Source organism: Nicotiana sylvestris, chromosome 9 (genome assembly GCF_000393655.2).
Source record: "Nicotiana sylvestris chromosome 9, ASM39365v2, whole genome shotgun sequence".
Classification (NCBI taxonomy): Eukaryota; Viridiplantae; Streptophyta; class Magnoliopsida; order Solanales; family Solanaceae; genus Nicotiana; species Nicotiana sylvestris.
Window position 1 is genome coordinate 36,275,832 of NC_091065.1, and position 18,415 is coordinate 36,294,246.

At 40.3% G+C, this 18,415-nt stretch overlaps 2 protein-coding genes across 2 annotated transcripts; both read right to left on the reverse strand.

Annotated features, from left to right (window-relative positions):
- Positions 1-4,697: 4,697 nt before the first annotated feature.
- Positions 4,698-6,226, reverse strand: LOC138877439 (uncharacterized). Its single transcript, XM_070157048.1, has 2 exons — positions 5,782-6,226; positions 4,698-4,876 (listed from the first exon to the last, which is right to left on the reverse strand). The coding sequence occupies exons 1-2, from the start codon at positions 6,224-6,226 to the stop codon at positions 4,698-4,700; spliced, it is 624 nt and encodes a 207-aa protein (XP_070013149.1).
- Positions 6,227-7,082: 856 nt separating this feature from the next.
- Positions 7,083-8,033, reverse strand: LOC138877441 (uncharacterized). The gene has a single exon (XM_070157049.1). The coding sequence runs from the start codon at positions 8,031-8,033 to the stop codon at positions 7,083-7,085; it is 951 nt and encodes a 316-aa protein (XP_070013150.1).
- Positions 8,034-18,415: the final 10,382 nt, after the last annotated feature.

Here is an 18,415-nt window from a genome sequence, read left to right on the forward strand (position 1 = left end):
TTATATATTGTTGATGAGTGTAGACTTGGGAAGATTAATTGATTGCAAAATGGTTATGACCATGGTAAGATTATATGAAGAGGTTGATTTGGGGTTAAGCAGGTAGTTTGTCTCCTACGAGAAGGTTTGAGGTTGTATGATTCTTATGAGGCTTCTATCAAGAGTTTTCCTTCTATCCAATGGAATGCATGCACTACCATTTTAGAGCGCTTGAGGAAGTTGGCTTGATGGTCACGAGGGTGAGTATGCACTCGGTAGATCATTTGAAGTGTGTTTTGCTTAGTATTGCATAAGCCTATGAGCAATTCGGCTGAATAACAGTGTGAGGCCATGGAAGTTAAGAAGGAAAAGTATTGTAGATTGTCAAATAATGTGTTTTTGGCTTCAAGCCAAGTGGGGGAGTCTACCATCAATGATCGAGTCATATGGGCATGTGTTGTTGTAGTTCCTAGACTGGGATACGCTTATGGATTGGATATGGTTTGAGAAGGGTGTCATCGAGGATGATTTTTGTAAGGAATTTGTTGGATGCACTTATGGAATGTACTTTATATTCGTTGTGGGTATGGGATGCAAGGAGAAAGGATTTACCCTATTACTTAAGGATGAGGTTGCTTCTCAAAGTATTTATATGCTAATGGAGCACAAGTCTCTCGGTACATATTGGTTGTGCATCGGAGATTAAAGTAGAATGGATGAATCTCAAGAAAGGTTTTGGTTGGTTTAAGTTCCAAGAGATGGTACGTAAGGATTTGCCAGATTTTGTTGTGTGGCTAAAGATTTGAGATTGCATTGGGTTGTGCCCGAGACTTGCAGTATTTCCATATATCATTATGGATGCTACATTGCAGCATGAAATATATAAAAGACAGCTTCAGATTCATTGAAAGTCTCTTTGGATGAGCATTTCGGTTTGAGGTACATTTGGGTTTGGCGGCCTATAAAGCTTGGTTAATTTAGAGGGATTCAGTTCTAATGGCTTGGTTATGTGCAAATAAATTTCGAAGAGTTCATGACGGTTTTGACCACCACTTGAGGAGATGTCTTGTACAGGTAAAAAAGGTTTGTTGTGTGTTGTGATTCTCTCCTAGATTGAATTAAGTGGAAGCTTTCCGATCGATGGAGTTTATGAGGACAACCATACTACTTGTGATTTAGAGTTGATAGGGGGATTCTCATATTTTTATATATTAGCATGACAGATGTGGTGAGTCGTGTGGGAATGAGATTTAATGGATAAGGTAGCGGTTCAAGAGAATGCTAGCAATATCTTGTATCGCCTGAGAAAGGTGTGTGTTCTAGAAGACGCATTATGTATTGATTTGCAGATGCTTGACTGGTACTTCCGAAATTTCATGGTTGTTAACTATTGATATTGTTACTCGACGCGAAGGATTTATGGGAGCATTTCTCATAAGATGGTTGTGTATGACATGACAGCAATAATTTAAGTGGGAGATTTAGAGATCGAATATAGAGATTCATGAGATTTAGAGATTGGATCTTCGTGGAGGGAGACTACCCCTTTAGTTGTGGACTATGAAAGTATGTTCAGGGTTAGACAGATGACTGTATGTGGAATGGAAAGAGTCACTGTGGACTTATGGAAGGCTATTTACCTATTTTGGAATGGTTTGAATCTGTTGGAGGGCCTATTGGTAGACTTAATGTGAATGTGTATTCTACACTGGATTGGATTTGCTTACTCAGCTCAACTTTTGCTTTGGGTGAATCAATGGGTAGGACAGATTTTATTCATGCCTTGATCTATTTCATATGTTACTCTCCTATGTTACGATAGATTGTGAGTATACTTGATTATTCACATACATGTTATTGTCATGGTTAGGCCTTGTGGCGATGTGCGAGTGAGATGGCTCTTGAGATGTTGATTTGCTTATTGCACCTCAGTCGTGCCTCCCATTTTTATAGAGTATTGTGCTATTCATATCCCCATGGTTATGTTTATACATTGTACATGCTTGTTTTTGATACACATATGTTTGGTGAGTATGAGAATTATGGCTTATAGTTATTCCCATATGGATTGGTATGATGTTAGATCGGGTTGCACGCCGCAACAGAGTTATGTTAGGATACGATTCCTTGTACTTATTTCGTGTCTTTTATTTATGCCTTATGGGGCGGATTCATAGTATTATGTTTTTATGGTTGTATCTGTTAGACTTATTGGATAGTTCTTTTATTTGGTTCTATTCTCATTGTTGGTCATATTTGACCAGTTACTTGTTTGGTGCGCGAATTGCATCGTAAGAGGTCCAGATGGCATTTGATGTGTCCAGTAAGTCAGTAGCTTGTACTGGGTGAGACGAGTTTATTGGACCTCGAATTAGTGCAATTAGTTTTGATAAGGTATGTTTGGAAGAAGAATGTCATTAATCAGCTTAGAATTTGGCAATGGTTCTTGTGGGGCGAGAGAACTCCGCGACTTGTTGATTATTTCTTTTAGCAAATATACCACTAAGCAGCATGCCTAGTGGCAAATATATATATATATATAATAAACAAAAACAAAAATCCAAAGTTTACAATGTGGCAACAAAAGTCTCAAAAATGTTAAGCTAAATCTAATGATATAGCTAGAAAATAAGCTAACTATTACATGAGACGAATCAGCCAACTCCCTACATGAGATGGATTGTGGATCCAAAAGCTAAGTGCAAAACCTCAATGTAGCACCTCTAATGCTCTCACCAGGCACCAAGTTTTATTTTCCAAAAGACAAGGCAAGCATGAATCTCCAACCAACACCATCTACTAGGAATGACCAACTCTCCAATAAAGCTCTAAGCTGCATAATGACTGAGCCCAGCACTTCTTTGTTTCCTGCATAAGATGAGCTAAACCAAAGCACAGGAATATACCTTCTGAAAAGTGCAATATTCAAGAGAAGGAACCTTATGTCTGGACTGCCATAACATCTCCAAACTGGACATGAAACCATGTCAATACCACTGGCTAATGCCATGATAATACTAACCATAAGGACACTTTCATATAGTTCTGTAGGATTCTACAACCTAACAATGGGAAGCGAAGAATTGTATTCACTAACCGTGGAGGACTTAATGATGTCTAAGTGCTGCCACAACTTTCCAAAACATATGAAGCATGAACTCAATACAGGGAAGGTGTATGCACTGCCAATATGTCTCCAGATTGGGCATGTAAACATACCAATACCACTGGATAACATCATGGCTGTACACACATACACATAGAAAAACAAACGTCCTGATAGAGTCTTTTGATTCCAGCTATTGTGTTGCAACAACCATACCTCAAGAACAATGCCAAGAACCTTATAACCATCAAGGTAATAAGATACTGTATCAACTATGTCCTTGGGCTTATGATTAACATATGACCAAAAGAGAATTAAGAAAAACTACACTATCCATAACCTACTTATGATAGAAAATCTGTTTACTATCAAAGCACCTCCAGAATGAGCATGTAACCATGCTAATATCACTGGAAAATACCTTAATAGCATACAATGTAAGAGAAACCTGAAGATGCAAGCAAGTGAGTGCAGAATCAAATCATGTGAAGCCATTAGTCTGAGGCTCTTCTCTTTTCTATCCTAACCCTAAGGTTTGGTGTTTGAGACTTATCTAGATTGATCAACCTCCTCCCTGCACTAGGCAGTTTAGAGAATGAATGAAATTCAGATTTACCTACAAAAGAAAAAACAATGTTATCTATAAAATTTGCCACTGAGTTGCCTTTTCTAAACACATGTTAAAAGATCATATTGAATCTGTCCTTCATCTCCTTAATTCTCTTTACATCTGGTGCAATTACCCAAGGAGGATCCCATTCCCCTTCTATCACCTTCTTCATAACCAATGAGTCAGTCTCCAAGATGAGAGGGTGAAGGTCATGCTCCACACAATACTCCAACCCTTGAAGGATAGCCTTAGCTTCAGCTACCACATTTGTTGTCACCCCCAGGTCTACTGCCCTAGCATACACCATATCACCTATCACAGAAAAACCTAGGGAACTAGGACCAGGATTACCCTTTGATGCTCCATCAGTATTGCATTTGTAACAACCATGAAAAGGAAGCTGTCATGTTACTCTTCTTATGATCAATATAGGTTTATAGCCTTCAAAGAACTGAATCATGTCTGGCCATAACAATGAATATTAGACATCCAACCATACCTTACCCTTGCTAATTGATGCAATGTCCTATTGACTTCATGGATCACCTTATTTGTGGACGTTGAACCTCCATGTTTACCTGCATTTCTTCTCTTTCAAAGCTCCCAAGTGATGATAGTTGGTACTGCGTGAAACAATGGCTTTAACTTTGGACAACATTGAGCATACCACCAATGCCTTATAACTTTTTTCAATTAAATCAAGGGCACAGTAATTTCAGAAGCTCCCATGAACAAGTTCCACACCTTAGAGGCAGTAGGACTTGTGACAAATATGTGCTCTATGGACTCCTCTTGAGGCTGCTGATAACCCCAACACCTATATATCAATATTTGCCCTTGCCTCCTACATATATCATCAGTGGCTATTTTCTGCCTCCATAATCTCCACAAGAAAAAGGATATCTTGAATGGCAAACCTTTTATCCACATTAACATGAACTCCTGATTAGGATTAGCCCTATGCCTTAATAATTTCCACGCACTACTAACACTGAACTTGCCTTAAGGAGTTGGCATCCAATATGGTCTATCCCAATATTCCTCAATGCCTTCATAATGCATATTGGACCTAATATGTTCAGCAATTTCTTCATTGAAAGTTTGGTTTAACAACTGATTATCCCATGTTTCCCCTTGCCTCAATTCTGCCACTTCATGAAGATCTTCATTGATTGGAAAGTCTTCAGACAGTACATGGTATAGTGCTTCCAATCCAGTCCAGTTTTCATGTCATATATTAGTTGTTCCACTCTTCAATTCCCATAAGATCTCATGTTCATCTTCTTCCCTAGCATTCAGCATTTGTCTCCAAACATGAGACCCTTCCCTAAATTGCACCATTGTCGGTTATTCCTTCTTGCAATATTTGTTCCACATGAAGTTAGACCACAGAGATTTTGTAGTCCTAAACCTCTACCATGGCTTAGCAAACAATGCCTTTGAGACATCATGTAAGGACCTAAAACCTAGACCCTTATCTTCTTTAGGAAGACAAAGATTTTGCGAAGAAGCCCAATGTCTGCTCCTCCCTTTTTCCTTTATGCTTGTTTATTGTGAAAAAGGTAATAACAATTAAATTTTATTATGGGACTGTAAAAATACGTGATCTATTTTTATGCTAGTTGTTAAGCAGATGATGCTATGTGTGAGACTTAGAAACGAGATAAGAGTTAGTAATAAGGTGATAACCAAACCGATAGGTTAACAATCGGGGCCTCGAGCTTGTCGATTCGGGGGCCTCAAGGTCGATTCTGGAGCTCAGCTGGGAGCTACCGAATCACTTCTCCCCACCTCTGTAGGCCTTCCAATGTCAACCTCTCATACCTCCTCACCGGGGCGTCTGTGCTCCTCCTCACACGACCAAAACTCCTAAGTCGCGCTTCCCGCATCTTGTCCTCAATAGAGGCCACCCCTACCTTATCGCGAATAACCTTATTTCTGATCTTATCTAACCTGGTGTGCCCACACATCCACCTCAGTATCCTCATATCTGCTACCTTCATCTTTTGGACATGATCAATCTTGACTAGCCAACACTCAGCCCCATACAACATCGTTGGTCTGACCACCACTTTGTAGAACTTACCCTTAAGTTTCGGTGGCACCTTCTTGTCACACAAAATACTGAAAGCTAGTCTCAATTTCATCCATCCCGCCCTAATACGATGTGCGACATCTACATCAATTTCCCTATCCCCCTGAATAATAGACTCGAGGTACTTAAAACTCCCTCTCCTAGGGATGATATGCGAGTCCAGTCTCACCTCCCCTTCCCCTCCTAAAGTCTCGCCGCTGAACTTACACTCCAAGTATTCTGTCTTGGTCCTGCTCAACTTGAAACCCTTAGATTCCAGGGTCTGCCTCCATACCTCTAATTGTGCGTTCACACTGTCCCGCATCTCGTCGATCAATACAATATCATCTACAAATAGCATGCACCATGGCACCTCCCCTTGGATGTGGCGTGTCAGTACGTCCATCACCAGAGCAAACAAAAATGGGCTTAGTGCTGACCCCTGATGCAACCCCATCATAACCGAAAAATGGTCTGAGCCCCCCCTACCGTCCTCACTTGAGTCTTTACTCCATCATATATGTCCTTAATCAATCTAATATAGGCAACAGGAATACCTCTAGCCTCCAAACATCTCCACAAAACCTCCCTCAGAACTTTATCGTACGCCTTTTCTAAGTCATCGAACACCATATGCAAGTCCTTGTTTCTCTCCCTATACTGCTCTATAAATCTCCTAACAAGGTGGATGGCTTCTGTAGTTGAACAGCTCCGCATAAACCCAAATTGATTCTCGGAAATAGTCGCGCTCCTTCTCGCCCTTAGCTCTACCACTCTCTCCCAGACTTTCATAGTATGGCTAAGCAGCTTAATACCCCCATAATTATTGCAATTTTGGATATCACCCTTGTTGTTGTTTACAGGAACCATAGTGTTCCACCTCCACTATTCGGGCATCTTCTTCGTTGTAAAAATGACATTAAATAACCTAGTGAGCCACTCCAAGCTCGCTTTGCCCACATTCTTCCAAAACTCCACCGGGATTTCATCTGGTCCTGTCGCTTTGCCCCTGCTCATCTTTCGCATAGCACCCTCAACTTCATCAACTCTAATCCACCTATAATACCAAAGTCACAATGACTCTCAGAGAATTCCAAATCACCTAGTACAATTCTCATGTCCCCTTCATCATTCAAGAGACTATGGAAGTAGGTCCTCCATCTCTGATGGATAAGCCCCTCATCCAACAAAACTCTACCTTCTTCGTCCTTGATGCACTTCACTTGGTCCATGTCACGTGCCTTCCTTTCTTACGCCTTGGCTAACCTGAACAACCTCGTATCCCCACCATGGCCCTCGAGTTCCTTATACAGTCAACTAAAAGTTGCAGTCTTTGTCGCCGTAACTGCTAGCTTAGCCTCTTTCTTAGCCAACTTATAATGCTCCCTATTTGCCCTTTTCTCCTCCTCGTCTACACTTTCCACTAGCTTCAGATATGCTATTTTCTTGGTATCCACTTTTCCTTGCACCTCTCCATTCCACCACCAATCTCCTTTGTGACCACCCGAGTTACCTTTTGAGACCCCTAATACCTCTCTCGCGGCTTCCCTAATGCACTGCGCAGTCATGGTCCACATAGCGCTTGCGTCCCCACTACTCCTCCAAGCCCCCATAGTCACCATCTTGACCCCCAACTCCTTCTCTTTAGCTTCTGTCAAGGCTCCCCACTTTATCTTATGTTGGCTATACATCACCCTCTTCCTCCTTTTCCTCGTGATCTCAAGGTCCATAACTAGGAGCCTATGAAGGGTCGAGAGGTTCTCACTTGGGATGACCTTGCAATCCATGCAAAGACCTCTATCGGACTTCCTACAAAGTACATAATCAATCTGAGCCTCGACCACCGAACTCCGAAAGGTGACCAAGTGCTCCATCTTCTTCGGGAAACTCAAGTTTGCTATCACCAAATCAAAAGCTCTAGCAAAGTCCAACAGAGACGTTCCTCCTTCGTTTCTATCTCCAAAACCAAAGCCACCATGCACATCATCATATCCCCTAGGCGTCGCTCCAATGTGGCCGTTGAAATCTCCTTCTATGAAAATCTCCTCGGTGTGCGGGATACCACGCACCATCTCATCTAAGTCCTCCCAGAAATGCATCTTGACTTCCTGATCCAAGCCAGTTTGGGGTGCGTACGCACTGATTATGTTCAAAGTAAAACCACTAACAACTAGCTTAAGAGTCATCAGTCTGTTATTCACCCTCCTAACCTCCGCCACTAGTTCAGGGAAGTCGTTATCAACCAAAATACCTACCCCGTTCATGCCCCCAACCTCCCAGAATACCAAAGCTTGAAACTGCCCACATCTCGTGCCTTATCTCCTGCCCACCTAGTCTCCTGAACACAAGCTATATTAACCTTCCCTTTCTCGAGAATCTTCGCTAGCTCTATAGATTTTTCAGTCAAAGTTCCTATGTTCCAAGACCCCACTCTCAACCTAGTAGCACCCTTATCCCCCTTATCCCCCGCACCCCCTCCCCTACGCTGACACTCCCGAGGACAAGACCTTACCCTACCATCGTTCACCAAAGTCACTATAATCTATGAGTCACTATGCAAGCGCTATCTCGAAAACAAGCGACCAAAGATACAATGGATTACCAAAATATAATCTACTGCTAAAGGTCACAAAAAATAAAATAAAGGAACTAACGGGAACTATAAACTACCACTAAAGGTCACAAAACATGTGACGAAATAAACTAAAGGAACTAATGTGAACTATAATCTACCACTAAAGGTGAAAAAAATGGGTGAAGAAATCAAACAAAGGGCTAAAGAAACTATAATCTACAACTAAAGGATAGAAAAACATGTGAAGAAATAAAATAAAAGAACCAAAAGAACTATAGTCTACAACTAAAGAATATAGTACAGGTAATTAAGAGTACAGGTAATTAAAAGAACTAAAATCTACCGACTAGAATCCCAAAGACATGCAAATAAACTAATTAAGAGAACAAGTATACAATCAAGAATTAGGCTTAATCTATCCCAAACTAATTGGTTAACAAGAAAAATAGAAAGACTGATCGACGAATAGGAGGTACCAACTCCCGAATAAAGTAAACAAGAGCGATGACACCTGGATTGAAGACGGACTGCCAAATCGACTAGACCCCAGTTGAATGTCACCTCGAGCCAAGATACCGCTGAAAATCTAACCTCCGACTGCAACGACGACAAAAACTGCTTGACCTGAATTCCACAGCCGACACTGGTATTTTGCGCCAAAAATCTGATCGTAGAACCTGTTCACAAACACACTACACATAGGACGCGAGGGGAGGAGAACACCCATAGAGCAAGAATCAGAATAGGGGAGAAAATACCCAGAAATGGAAACTAATATCTTCTTCAAATTACCCGTAAAAGTCAAAAATTCCTTTTATATCTTTTGATATCACTTTTAAAAGAAGAGAAAAAAACACTCGAAAATGAAAACCAGTATATTTTGAAAGGACAAAATAATTGACTAGCAACCCAGAAATTTGTGAATTACTGATGGAAAAAATAATTCTTTGGTAGAAAGTATTTTGAGTAGTAGAGACAGATTAAGAGATGTGAAAGAAAAAGAATAGTCTCCCTATACTTCTTTAATTAGCCTCTGTTTGTGAAATAGCCCACTAAATCAATATCAACAATGAGAAAAGATGTGTTGTTATTGCATGCACCGGAGAAAAATAACCATTGTATAGATGCGGCGAAAGCGGCGGAGGATGTAGCGGAGCAAAGACGGCTGGAACACCGGATAATAATTTCTTGAACAGAAACTGAGGCAGAGAGATTCTTCTGTAATAATTTCTTGAACCAATTTTATCAGTAAATACACTAAAAGATTGACAAAAGAGAAGAAATTCAGAAAGAAATTTAAAAGCAAAATAATAATTAAAACCAGAAACTAATTCTGTTTGTTACAAGGAACTGAGGATATTCTAACTTCACCGACGGCGATATTTAACGACAAGAGACTGTGAGGATGACGGCCATTCAGAAAATTGCTAATACGTGAATAAAAAATTAACTGGAGGATAATATTTTGGAAACAAACGAAAGTTTCAAAATTTTGCAGTTTGCATTTGTTCCAAGAATTTTGGAAGAATCATTTTTGTTTCCTCTCAAGAATAAAATTCAATCCCAATATAGCACAAAATATATTAATGACAAAGAGGCGAAGATGGGATAGCTAGATGACACCCTGATTCAGGGTTAGGGCAGTCCACTAGGCTCTGTCAGTCCTAGTCGTGTACCTTGGGAACTCCCCATTTCTACCATAGTCGTGGTCAACATTGTCCCAAGGTCGGGCGTCGATAAACCTCAAGGGAGGAAACTCGAACATATCCTTGTAGTCTTGAGGCTTCGAGATGATCTTCTGAGGTTCCTCGATGACGAGGGAATTGGACCCTCCGATTTTACCGTATACAGATAGTCCCCACGTTTTTTAGAGAGGAGCGATAAGAAATGATTTTGACATCTAACTCTTTGGACTTCCCGCGATGATGTCACATTGATGATATCATACTTATGACGTAAGCCTTCACGATAATTGGGATATCCCATGGACTTGTCTTTTGCTACAAGTGTACTTTTTCTCTTCTTTGTTTCTGTGTAAGGACCCCTCGTGGGCTTTTTGTAGTTAAATTTTTATGAATGTGAAGATGTTTCTTCAATTTTGTCTTCGATGTTTAATATATTTCCTTTTATTTGCGCTTATGGAGACTCTAAATGCATGATTCTATCGGCTGCTGCCAATATTGATCCCAGGTGCGAGTATTTTTCCTGACCTTTGATTGACTAATACGACCTCTCGTGGAACCCTTCGCCGTTCCTTGGATCGAGCCTGGATTGAACCGATAAACTCGGGTCACCGGGACCCTTACTTCGAGTTGAATGAAAGTAACGCTTCGAGCCTTGAGACCATGATTTATCACCTAGGACCCGTGGTAGTATTTGAGGGGAATCTTGCTCGGAGGCTCGAGGATAGGGACTGCCGAGTGGAGGATCGTTCAAACTCGGGCCACCTGGAAACTTGCTTTGAACTTAGTGTAGATTGTCTGAAGGCACTGTAGATAGATCCCGAAAGAGGGTTTGCTCGAATTTAGATGGCACCCCGGGACCAAGCCCATGTGTTTGGAGCTTAAATGCTTATTTCCTTGGAGCCTAACTCCTTTTGACGAAAGTCCCCAAGGTCGGGTACCACCTCGAGACTTGTAATGATGTCATTGGCTTCATGGAGCCTAACCTTTTTCTGATGGAGGTCCTCGAGGTCGGGTACCACCTCAAGACTTGCGATAATGTCGTTGGCTTTTTAGAGCCTTTTCTTTCTGATGGAAGTCCTCGAGGTCGGGTACTATCTAGGGACTTGCGATGATGTCGTTGGCTTTTTAGAACCTAACTTCTTTTTTATGGAGGTCCTCGAGGTAGGGTACCACCTCGGGATAGGCGATGATGTCGTTGGCTTTTTAGCCTAACTTCTTTTTGATGGAGCTCCTCGAGGTAGGGTACCACCTCGGGACTTGCGGTGATGTCGTTGGCTTCTTAGAGGCTAACTTCTTTTTGATGGAGGTCCTTAAGGTCGGGTACCACCTCGGGACTGGCGATGATTCTGTTGGCCTTTTAGAGCCTAACTTTTTTTATGGAGGTCCTCGAGGTCCGGTACCACCTCGGGACTGGCGATAATGTCGTTGGCATTTTATAGACTAACTTCTTTTTGATGGAGGTCCTCGAGGTAGGGTACCACCTCGGGACTGGCGATGATGTTGTTGGCCTTTTAGGCCGGCGGATCGTTGCCGTTTTTTCCATACATAGGGTCGTTTCTGCTCCTTTAGAGATCCCACCTTTTTAAGTAGCTACCCTTCTTTTTCTACGTTAAGTATTTCATTACTTCAGTACTAACATATTTGCACAGATTCCTGCTTTAGTTCTCTAATTTTGCCATAGTCATGACTGCTACATTAGGGTCTGTTCGGCAGAAAGGGTAGAGTTCCGCTTCCGGCATTCAGGACTAACGAGAGTATACCTTGAACATTACTTCTTTGATAGGAGAAGATCACCTTGAGTTAGTGAGAAAAGACTACGGATGGGGGGAAGAAATAAACTGGTGACTTGGGACACCAATAAATATTCCAAGTGGCGACTCTGAGAAATTAAATAAAATAATCTTATTTCGAATAATGTCACTTAAAGTGGAAAAACTCTTTTATATACCTCCCGGGGTGTACAGAGGATGTGTGAAAGCCCCAGCATGCGCCTTTATGAAGGAATCTGTCAGCATGGCAAATGAGTTTATGAAGTTTGGGCCAAGTTATGATACCACATCATCGCCCCTTTAGAAAGTGCTTCTCCAAAAAATTTCAGTAGGACATACTCGATCTCGTCGTCCTTCAGGTCATTGCCCTTTACTGCACAGGTGTAAGTGGTAACGTGCTCGTTTGGGTCCGAGGTTCTGCTGTATTTATTAAGGTGTAGCATTCTGAACTTCTTTGGGATGAGTTTGGGAGCTGCCTCCTCTAAGAATGGCCTTTGTATGAACTTCTTTGAATCTACCCCTTTAAGATTGGGGGTACGCCCGAAATTTGGTCGACCTTGGAGTTGTAGGTATCGACCTTTTTGTCATTGGCTTCTATCATTTTCTCGCCCGATTTGATCTTTCTGGTGAGGTCCATGATCACTTTTACGATCATGAGATCGGTCATCGACCTGTTATTGCTCGATCTCTCCAGTACCTGTTCGGCTAGGGGAGCTGTCCCTGGTGATGCCATGCTAGGAGTTTTCTAGTGACTTTGCAACCGAGCAATAGCCAGTTGTTGTGCCTGCAACATTTCAAAAATAACATGAAGGCTAACCTCCCTTTCTTCCCTAGTTGGGGTTTTCTGAGCTTCTTGTTGATCTCCTGGGTGCACACTCATGTTGGTGTGCGAGCTTATATAGACATGTTGGGTGTCGCGCGAGACTGCATCCGCTGGAATTGGTCCTGGTGTGTTCTCAAGGTTTTGTGGTGGCACAGCAACATTTGGAGCAACCATACCGTTTTCTCCATGGTCCTCAAGATTGTTGTTTTCACCTCCATTTACTTAGTTAGACATTTCGACCTCAAATTGAAGATCTTGGACAAGAGAAAGCGTGAAATATAACTTGCGTTATATAGTAAAACCAACAAGAAAATAATCGCTATTATTTTTAGCCCCATGGTGGGCGCCAAACTGTTTACCGTGAAAATGTTAATAATAATTAAATTTGATTATGGGACTCTAAAAATATGTGATCTATTTTTATACTAGTTGTTAAGCAGATGATGCTATGTGTGAGACTTAGAAATGAGATAAGAGTTAGGAATAAGGTGATAACCAAACCGATAGGTTAACAATCGGGGCTATCGAAGGTGGTCAATTCCGGAGCTCGACTGGGTGCTATCGAAGGTGGTCGAAGTATGGCTAACAGTTATTGTAAAATCAACGAAGGCTCTTTATGGATAATGATAAGCAATAAATGATGAACAATAATGAAGATAATAAATGGAAGCAATAATATAAAGAGAATATGTTAGAGAGCAAAGCAAATCTTCTTGTATATTTCGTGTGGCGTAACTGAAGCAACAGGGATTTACAAAATGACAAGGATCCCCTTTATATAGGAGGGGAATTCCAACATAGTACAAAATATATTAATGACAAAGAGGCGGAGATGGGATAGCTAGATGACATCCTGATTCAGGGTTAGGGCAGTCCACTAAGCTCTGTCAGTCCTAGCCGTGTACCTTGGGAACTCCCTATTTCTACCATAGTCATGGTCAACATTGTATAAGGTCGGGCGTCGACGAACCTCAAGGGAGGAAACTTGACCATAGCCTTGTAGTCTCGAGGCTTCGAGATGATCTTTTGAGGTGCCTCGATGATGAGGAATTGGACCCTCCGATTTCACCGTATACAGTGCTCCAAAAGAACCTAGCAAAGATCTTGTGTAGATGCTCCAGGATGTTGTTTGGTGGATCAAGGACTGATAACATATGAACTGGCGTACTTTGCAACACACTAGTGATGAGTTTTGCTTTTCCTCTAAATGACAATAGCTTCCCTTTCCATGAGTGTAGTTTAGCCTTCACCTTCTTGATAAGATCCTCATAATACTTCTTCCTCCTTCTCAAACATGCTCCTCCCTTTCACAAATCCAGACTGGTTTGGAGATATTAGTGATGGAAAAAATCTCTCCAATCTATGATACAACCCTAGACAAGACCTTGTTGATGAAGTTTCTCAAACTAATAGGCCTTAAGTCAGAAAAGATCTCCACTCTAGTCTTCTTTGGTAGCAAGACTAGGTTAGTATGTGTGATAGACTTAGGCAATGCAGCTCCTCCATAAAATTTAAGCACCATATTATGAATGTCACAACCAATTACCTCCCATCATGTTTGATAAAATAGCCCAGTAAATCCATCAGGACCACTGGCACTCTCCCCACTAAGCTCAAAAACAGTAGCTTTAACTTCTTCAAGAGTTAGGAATCTACTAAGCTCCAAATTCTGCTCCAAAGTGACCATAGTAGGTATATTATCAAGCAATAAAAATTAGTAGATCCCCCTTCATTAGTGAACTGCCTTTGATAAAAGTCTACTGCAACACTATCCAATTCCTCTTATTCTTCAATCCATATCTCATAACCAGTTTGAATCCTTTTCATTTGCAACTTCTTTTTCTTGACATTGACATGATTGTGGAAGAAGCTTGTGTTCCTATATTCCTTATCATACCATGTCATTCCAGCTTTTGCTTCCAATATTGCTCTTCTATGCTCAAATACTTCTTTAATTCAGATTGAGCTTTCTGAAGTACAATCCTATTCTCTATGGTAAGCTCCTCCTTAAACAACATCTCATTTATTCTAACAATGTCTTTCAGAATAGCCAATTGCTTGAAGATGTCCCCAAAAGTATCCCTACTCTATTTAGATAAAGTTGTCTTCACCCTCTTAAACTTGTGCTTGAACATTAAGAATGGATCTCCAACAAAGTCAGCTTTCCAATTCTGCTTCACCACATCCATGAAAGTAGCATGCTTGGTCCACAAATTCAAGAACCTGAATGGCTTGACAAAGTTGGCAGTCTGCTCCCCGCATGTCATGGGTAAAGGTGCATGATCTGATCCAGTTCTAATAAAGTGCTCCACTTCAATGGTTGGAAACATGTTTTGAAAAGGAGAAAATCACCAAAATTCTATGAAACCTCTTGAATATGCATTATGCATTATATCTACCATTCCACCATGTAAAAGGACTCCCTTTGTAACCTTGATCAAATAATCTACAGGAATTGATACAAAAGGCAAAATCCTCATACTCAGGAGGGTGTACTGGCAATCCCCCTATATTCTCATCTTCATTTAACACCACATTGAAGTCACCTTCAACTAGCCAAGGTAACTCCGTATCACTTTCCCATAGGTAGTTATGGGGTTTTTATGTGTTTCGTTCATCATTAGCAGTATTGCAAAGGTTTGGGACAAGATTTTATTTGATATGTGGTATATTATTGGTAATGGATTTGGTAACGAGCATCTATTATGGTCGAAATATATGGCTATGAGCATATGAGTTATATGGTATATCGTGTGGTTATATCTTAGGAGTATATTTATGGCTTGAAGCAGCTTGTGGGGATTGATTACAATGAATATATACAATAATTGGATCTTAGAGTGAGTTTCGGAAGTTGGAATTTGGTTCTCAGGACTGTAAGCTTAGGTTGAAGGAAGAATCTTCGGTCATGATTGTGCTAAGGGGCTTATATGGTTTGAGGTGATGTGATACACCCATGGGTATATGTATGAGGAATTTATACAGTGATTTGGCAGCTTTGGAATGACTCTTGGCATGTTCGACGACGAATGTATGTTTAAGTGGGGGAGAATATAATGACCGAACCAGTTATTTTGTTCTGTGATTTGAGACCTTGAGTGACTTTATATGATATATTATGACTTGCATGTATGGTTGTTTTCGGTGTTCAAGAGGTATGAGATTGATTTGGAAGAGCGATTCAAAATTTGGAAGCTTTAGATTGAAAGAGTTGACCAAGATTTGACTTTTGAGTACATGATCTCGGAATTGGGATTTGATGATTTCAATAGGTTCGTATGGTAATTTTAGACTTGGTTTTATGTTCGAATTTGAATTATGATGTTCCTAGAAGGTTTTTGCTCTATTGGTCGAAAGGTGGCAATTTGAAGAATTGGAGAGTTCATATGTTTGACTGGAAGTTGATTTCGATATTATTGAAGTTCTATTATGGTTTTGAGTCTTTATGTAGGTTGTTTAGTTGATTGGAACTTATGTGTAAAGTTTGGTTGTCATCCGGAATATCTAAGTATGATACAGACGCATTTGGAGACATTTGAAAGTTTTGTTAAAGAATGGATTTTGATCTTCGATTCTTGATTTTTTTTTCTTTTTTGGGGTCTTTGGATAAGTTTAGGTAATGTAGTTGTACTTATTAGAATGATTGGAAGAGAGCAAGGAGGGCTCGGGTGTGTTTCGGTGTGGTTTTGGACTATTTTTGGTTGATTTTGGAGCAGCTAAGTTGCTGATGTGCTGTAGTGCTTCACGATCGCGAACCGGGGTCACGATTGCGAAAAAGGATTTTGGCTAGCTAGACATTTGTCATCCGGGTTCTCATAGAGTAATTTAGGAGCTGGGACCATTGTGCTTCACTTTCGCAGGTGATGTTCACGTTTGCGTATATTTAGCAGACTGGTCATCGTGTTTGTTTAAAGACGGACTGCATTCGAGTAGAGGTAGAGGCAGCCGGAGGTTGGCCTATGCTTTCGTGTGCATGTGATCGCATTCGCGTATAGGCAGAGTTGGCTGGGGTGAATTTGACCTTTGCATTCGCGAAGGTGTGGCCGCGTTCGTGTAGGTGTGGGACTGATTGGCTTTTGCGATCACTAGGCTTCAGACATAATCGTGTAGCTGTATATTAGGGTGATAGCAGTTTGTGTTATGTGATCATGGTTGCGATCGCATAAGGTACTTCTGGGAAGACCATTAAAAATGTTTTTCCAGGACTTTTATCCATTCTTTCATATTTTGAGCCATAGACTTCGAGAGGAGGAGATTTTGAAGATCAATTTCACTTTTACATTAAAGGTACGGAATTTCACTTGGATTTGGTTATCTATCATGAATCCCCATGGATTTCGATGCCTAAAACTTGGAATTTTAAAGTGAAAATTAAGATTTTAGTCTACACTTTAAGAGAGTGTATTTTGAGGATTTGAGTATTGATTTCAACTTTATTTTGGAGACTAATAATATATTTAGACTCGGCAGGTTATGGGTCACTGTATTGGTTTCGAATTTCGGGCACGCTAGGCTAGGTTGACTTTTGTTGACATTTAAGAAATTCATAAAAAAATCGAAGCTTTATTGATTGGAATTGCTTCCAATCGCATTATTTGACTTCTTTAGATGATGTTTGTCTTGGATTTATGTGTTTGGAGAGCTAGAACAAGGTTTTGACGTAATTTGAGGTTTAAGATTGCTGGATAAGGTAAGTTTCTAGCCTAGCTTTGGTTTGATAAAAAAAATTCTAATAAATGACATTGTTTGCTATATGCAAAGGTGACATATATGCGAGGTGACAAGCATATATGCGTGCACGGGATATATCCATGCTCGGTGTAATTTTTAGGTTGTATTACCTTATTTTGGATATTGTTCTTCATGCTATCATGATTTATATATCTGTATGACTACGTGAACTTCTTGAATCATGCTAGAGATCTTATGTAGATTTTAATTTTTTGTTTGAACATGATTCTCGTAATTATATGGCGTACCCGTCTAATCTGAGTTTTAGTCGCACAATTCGCACATGCATACACTTTAGCATGCTACTTTATCTCAGTCTATGAGTATGTGATTTGATATCCTTTGTTCGTATACATGTGTTCTTGTATATGCTTTCTGTGTGATGGGCTGAACTGACAGTACGTGAGTAGTCCGTGCAGGTTGGGTTATTACAACACGTGAGTGGTCCATATGGATAGAGTTATTATAGCACGTGAGTTGTCCATATGGCTATTATGATTATGGCACATGAATTATCTGTGAAGCGTATGGATAAAGATATATCTCCCTAGGGTCTTCCTCTTATGTTTCTCGTTAATGACGTACACACGAATTTATGGAAAATTGATCAGTGTTTGATTTTTGTATATCTTTTTTATATGCAGACACTTTGGATGTATACATGTTTTTCATCGCATATCTTCTCTGTATGCTAGCTCCAAAATGTATACATGCTTCCTTATGCATATCTTCTATGTATGCTGCTTTAGTTGAAGAATTGATTCACAGTACATATCTTCTTTATATGTTAACATGTGTAACTTTGACTTGCTTACTTATGCATATCTTCTTTACATGCAACTGTTGATGATTTATTGAAGTTAGATGCATATCTTCTCTATATGTTACTTTAACTGATGAAATGATTCATGGTGCATATCTTCTCTATATACTGCTGTAATTGGTGAGATGATTCACGGTACATATCTTCTCTATATGGCAATCTGCGTAACTTGACTTGTTTATTCATGCACATCTTCTCTATATGGTGAACTGCTAGTTTGTTTACGATGTTTATTCATAT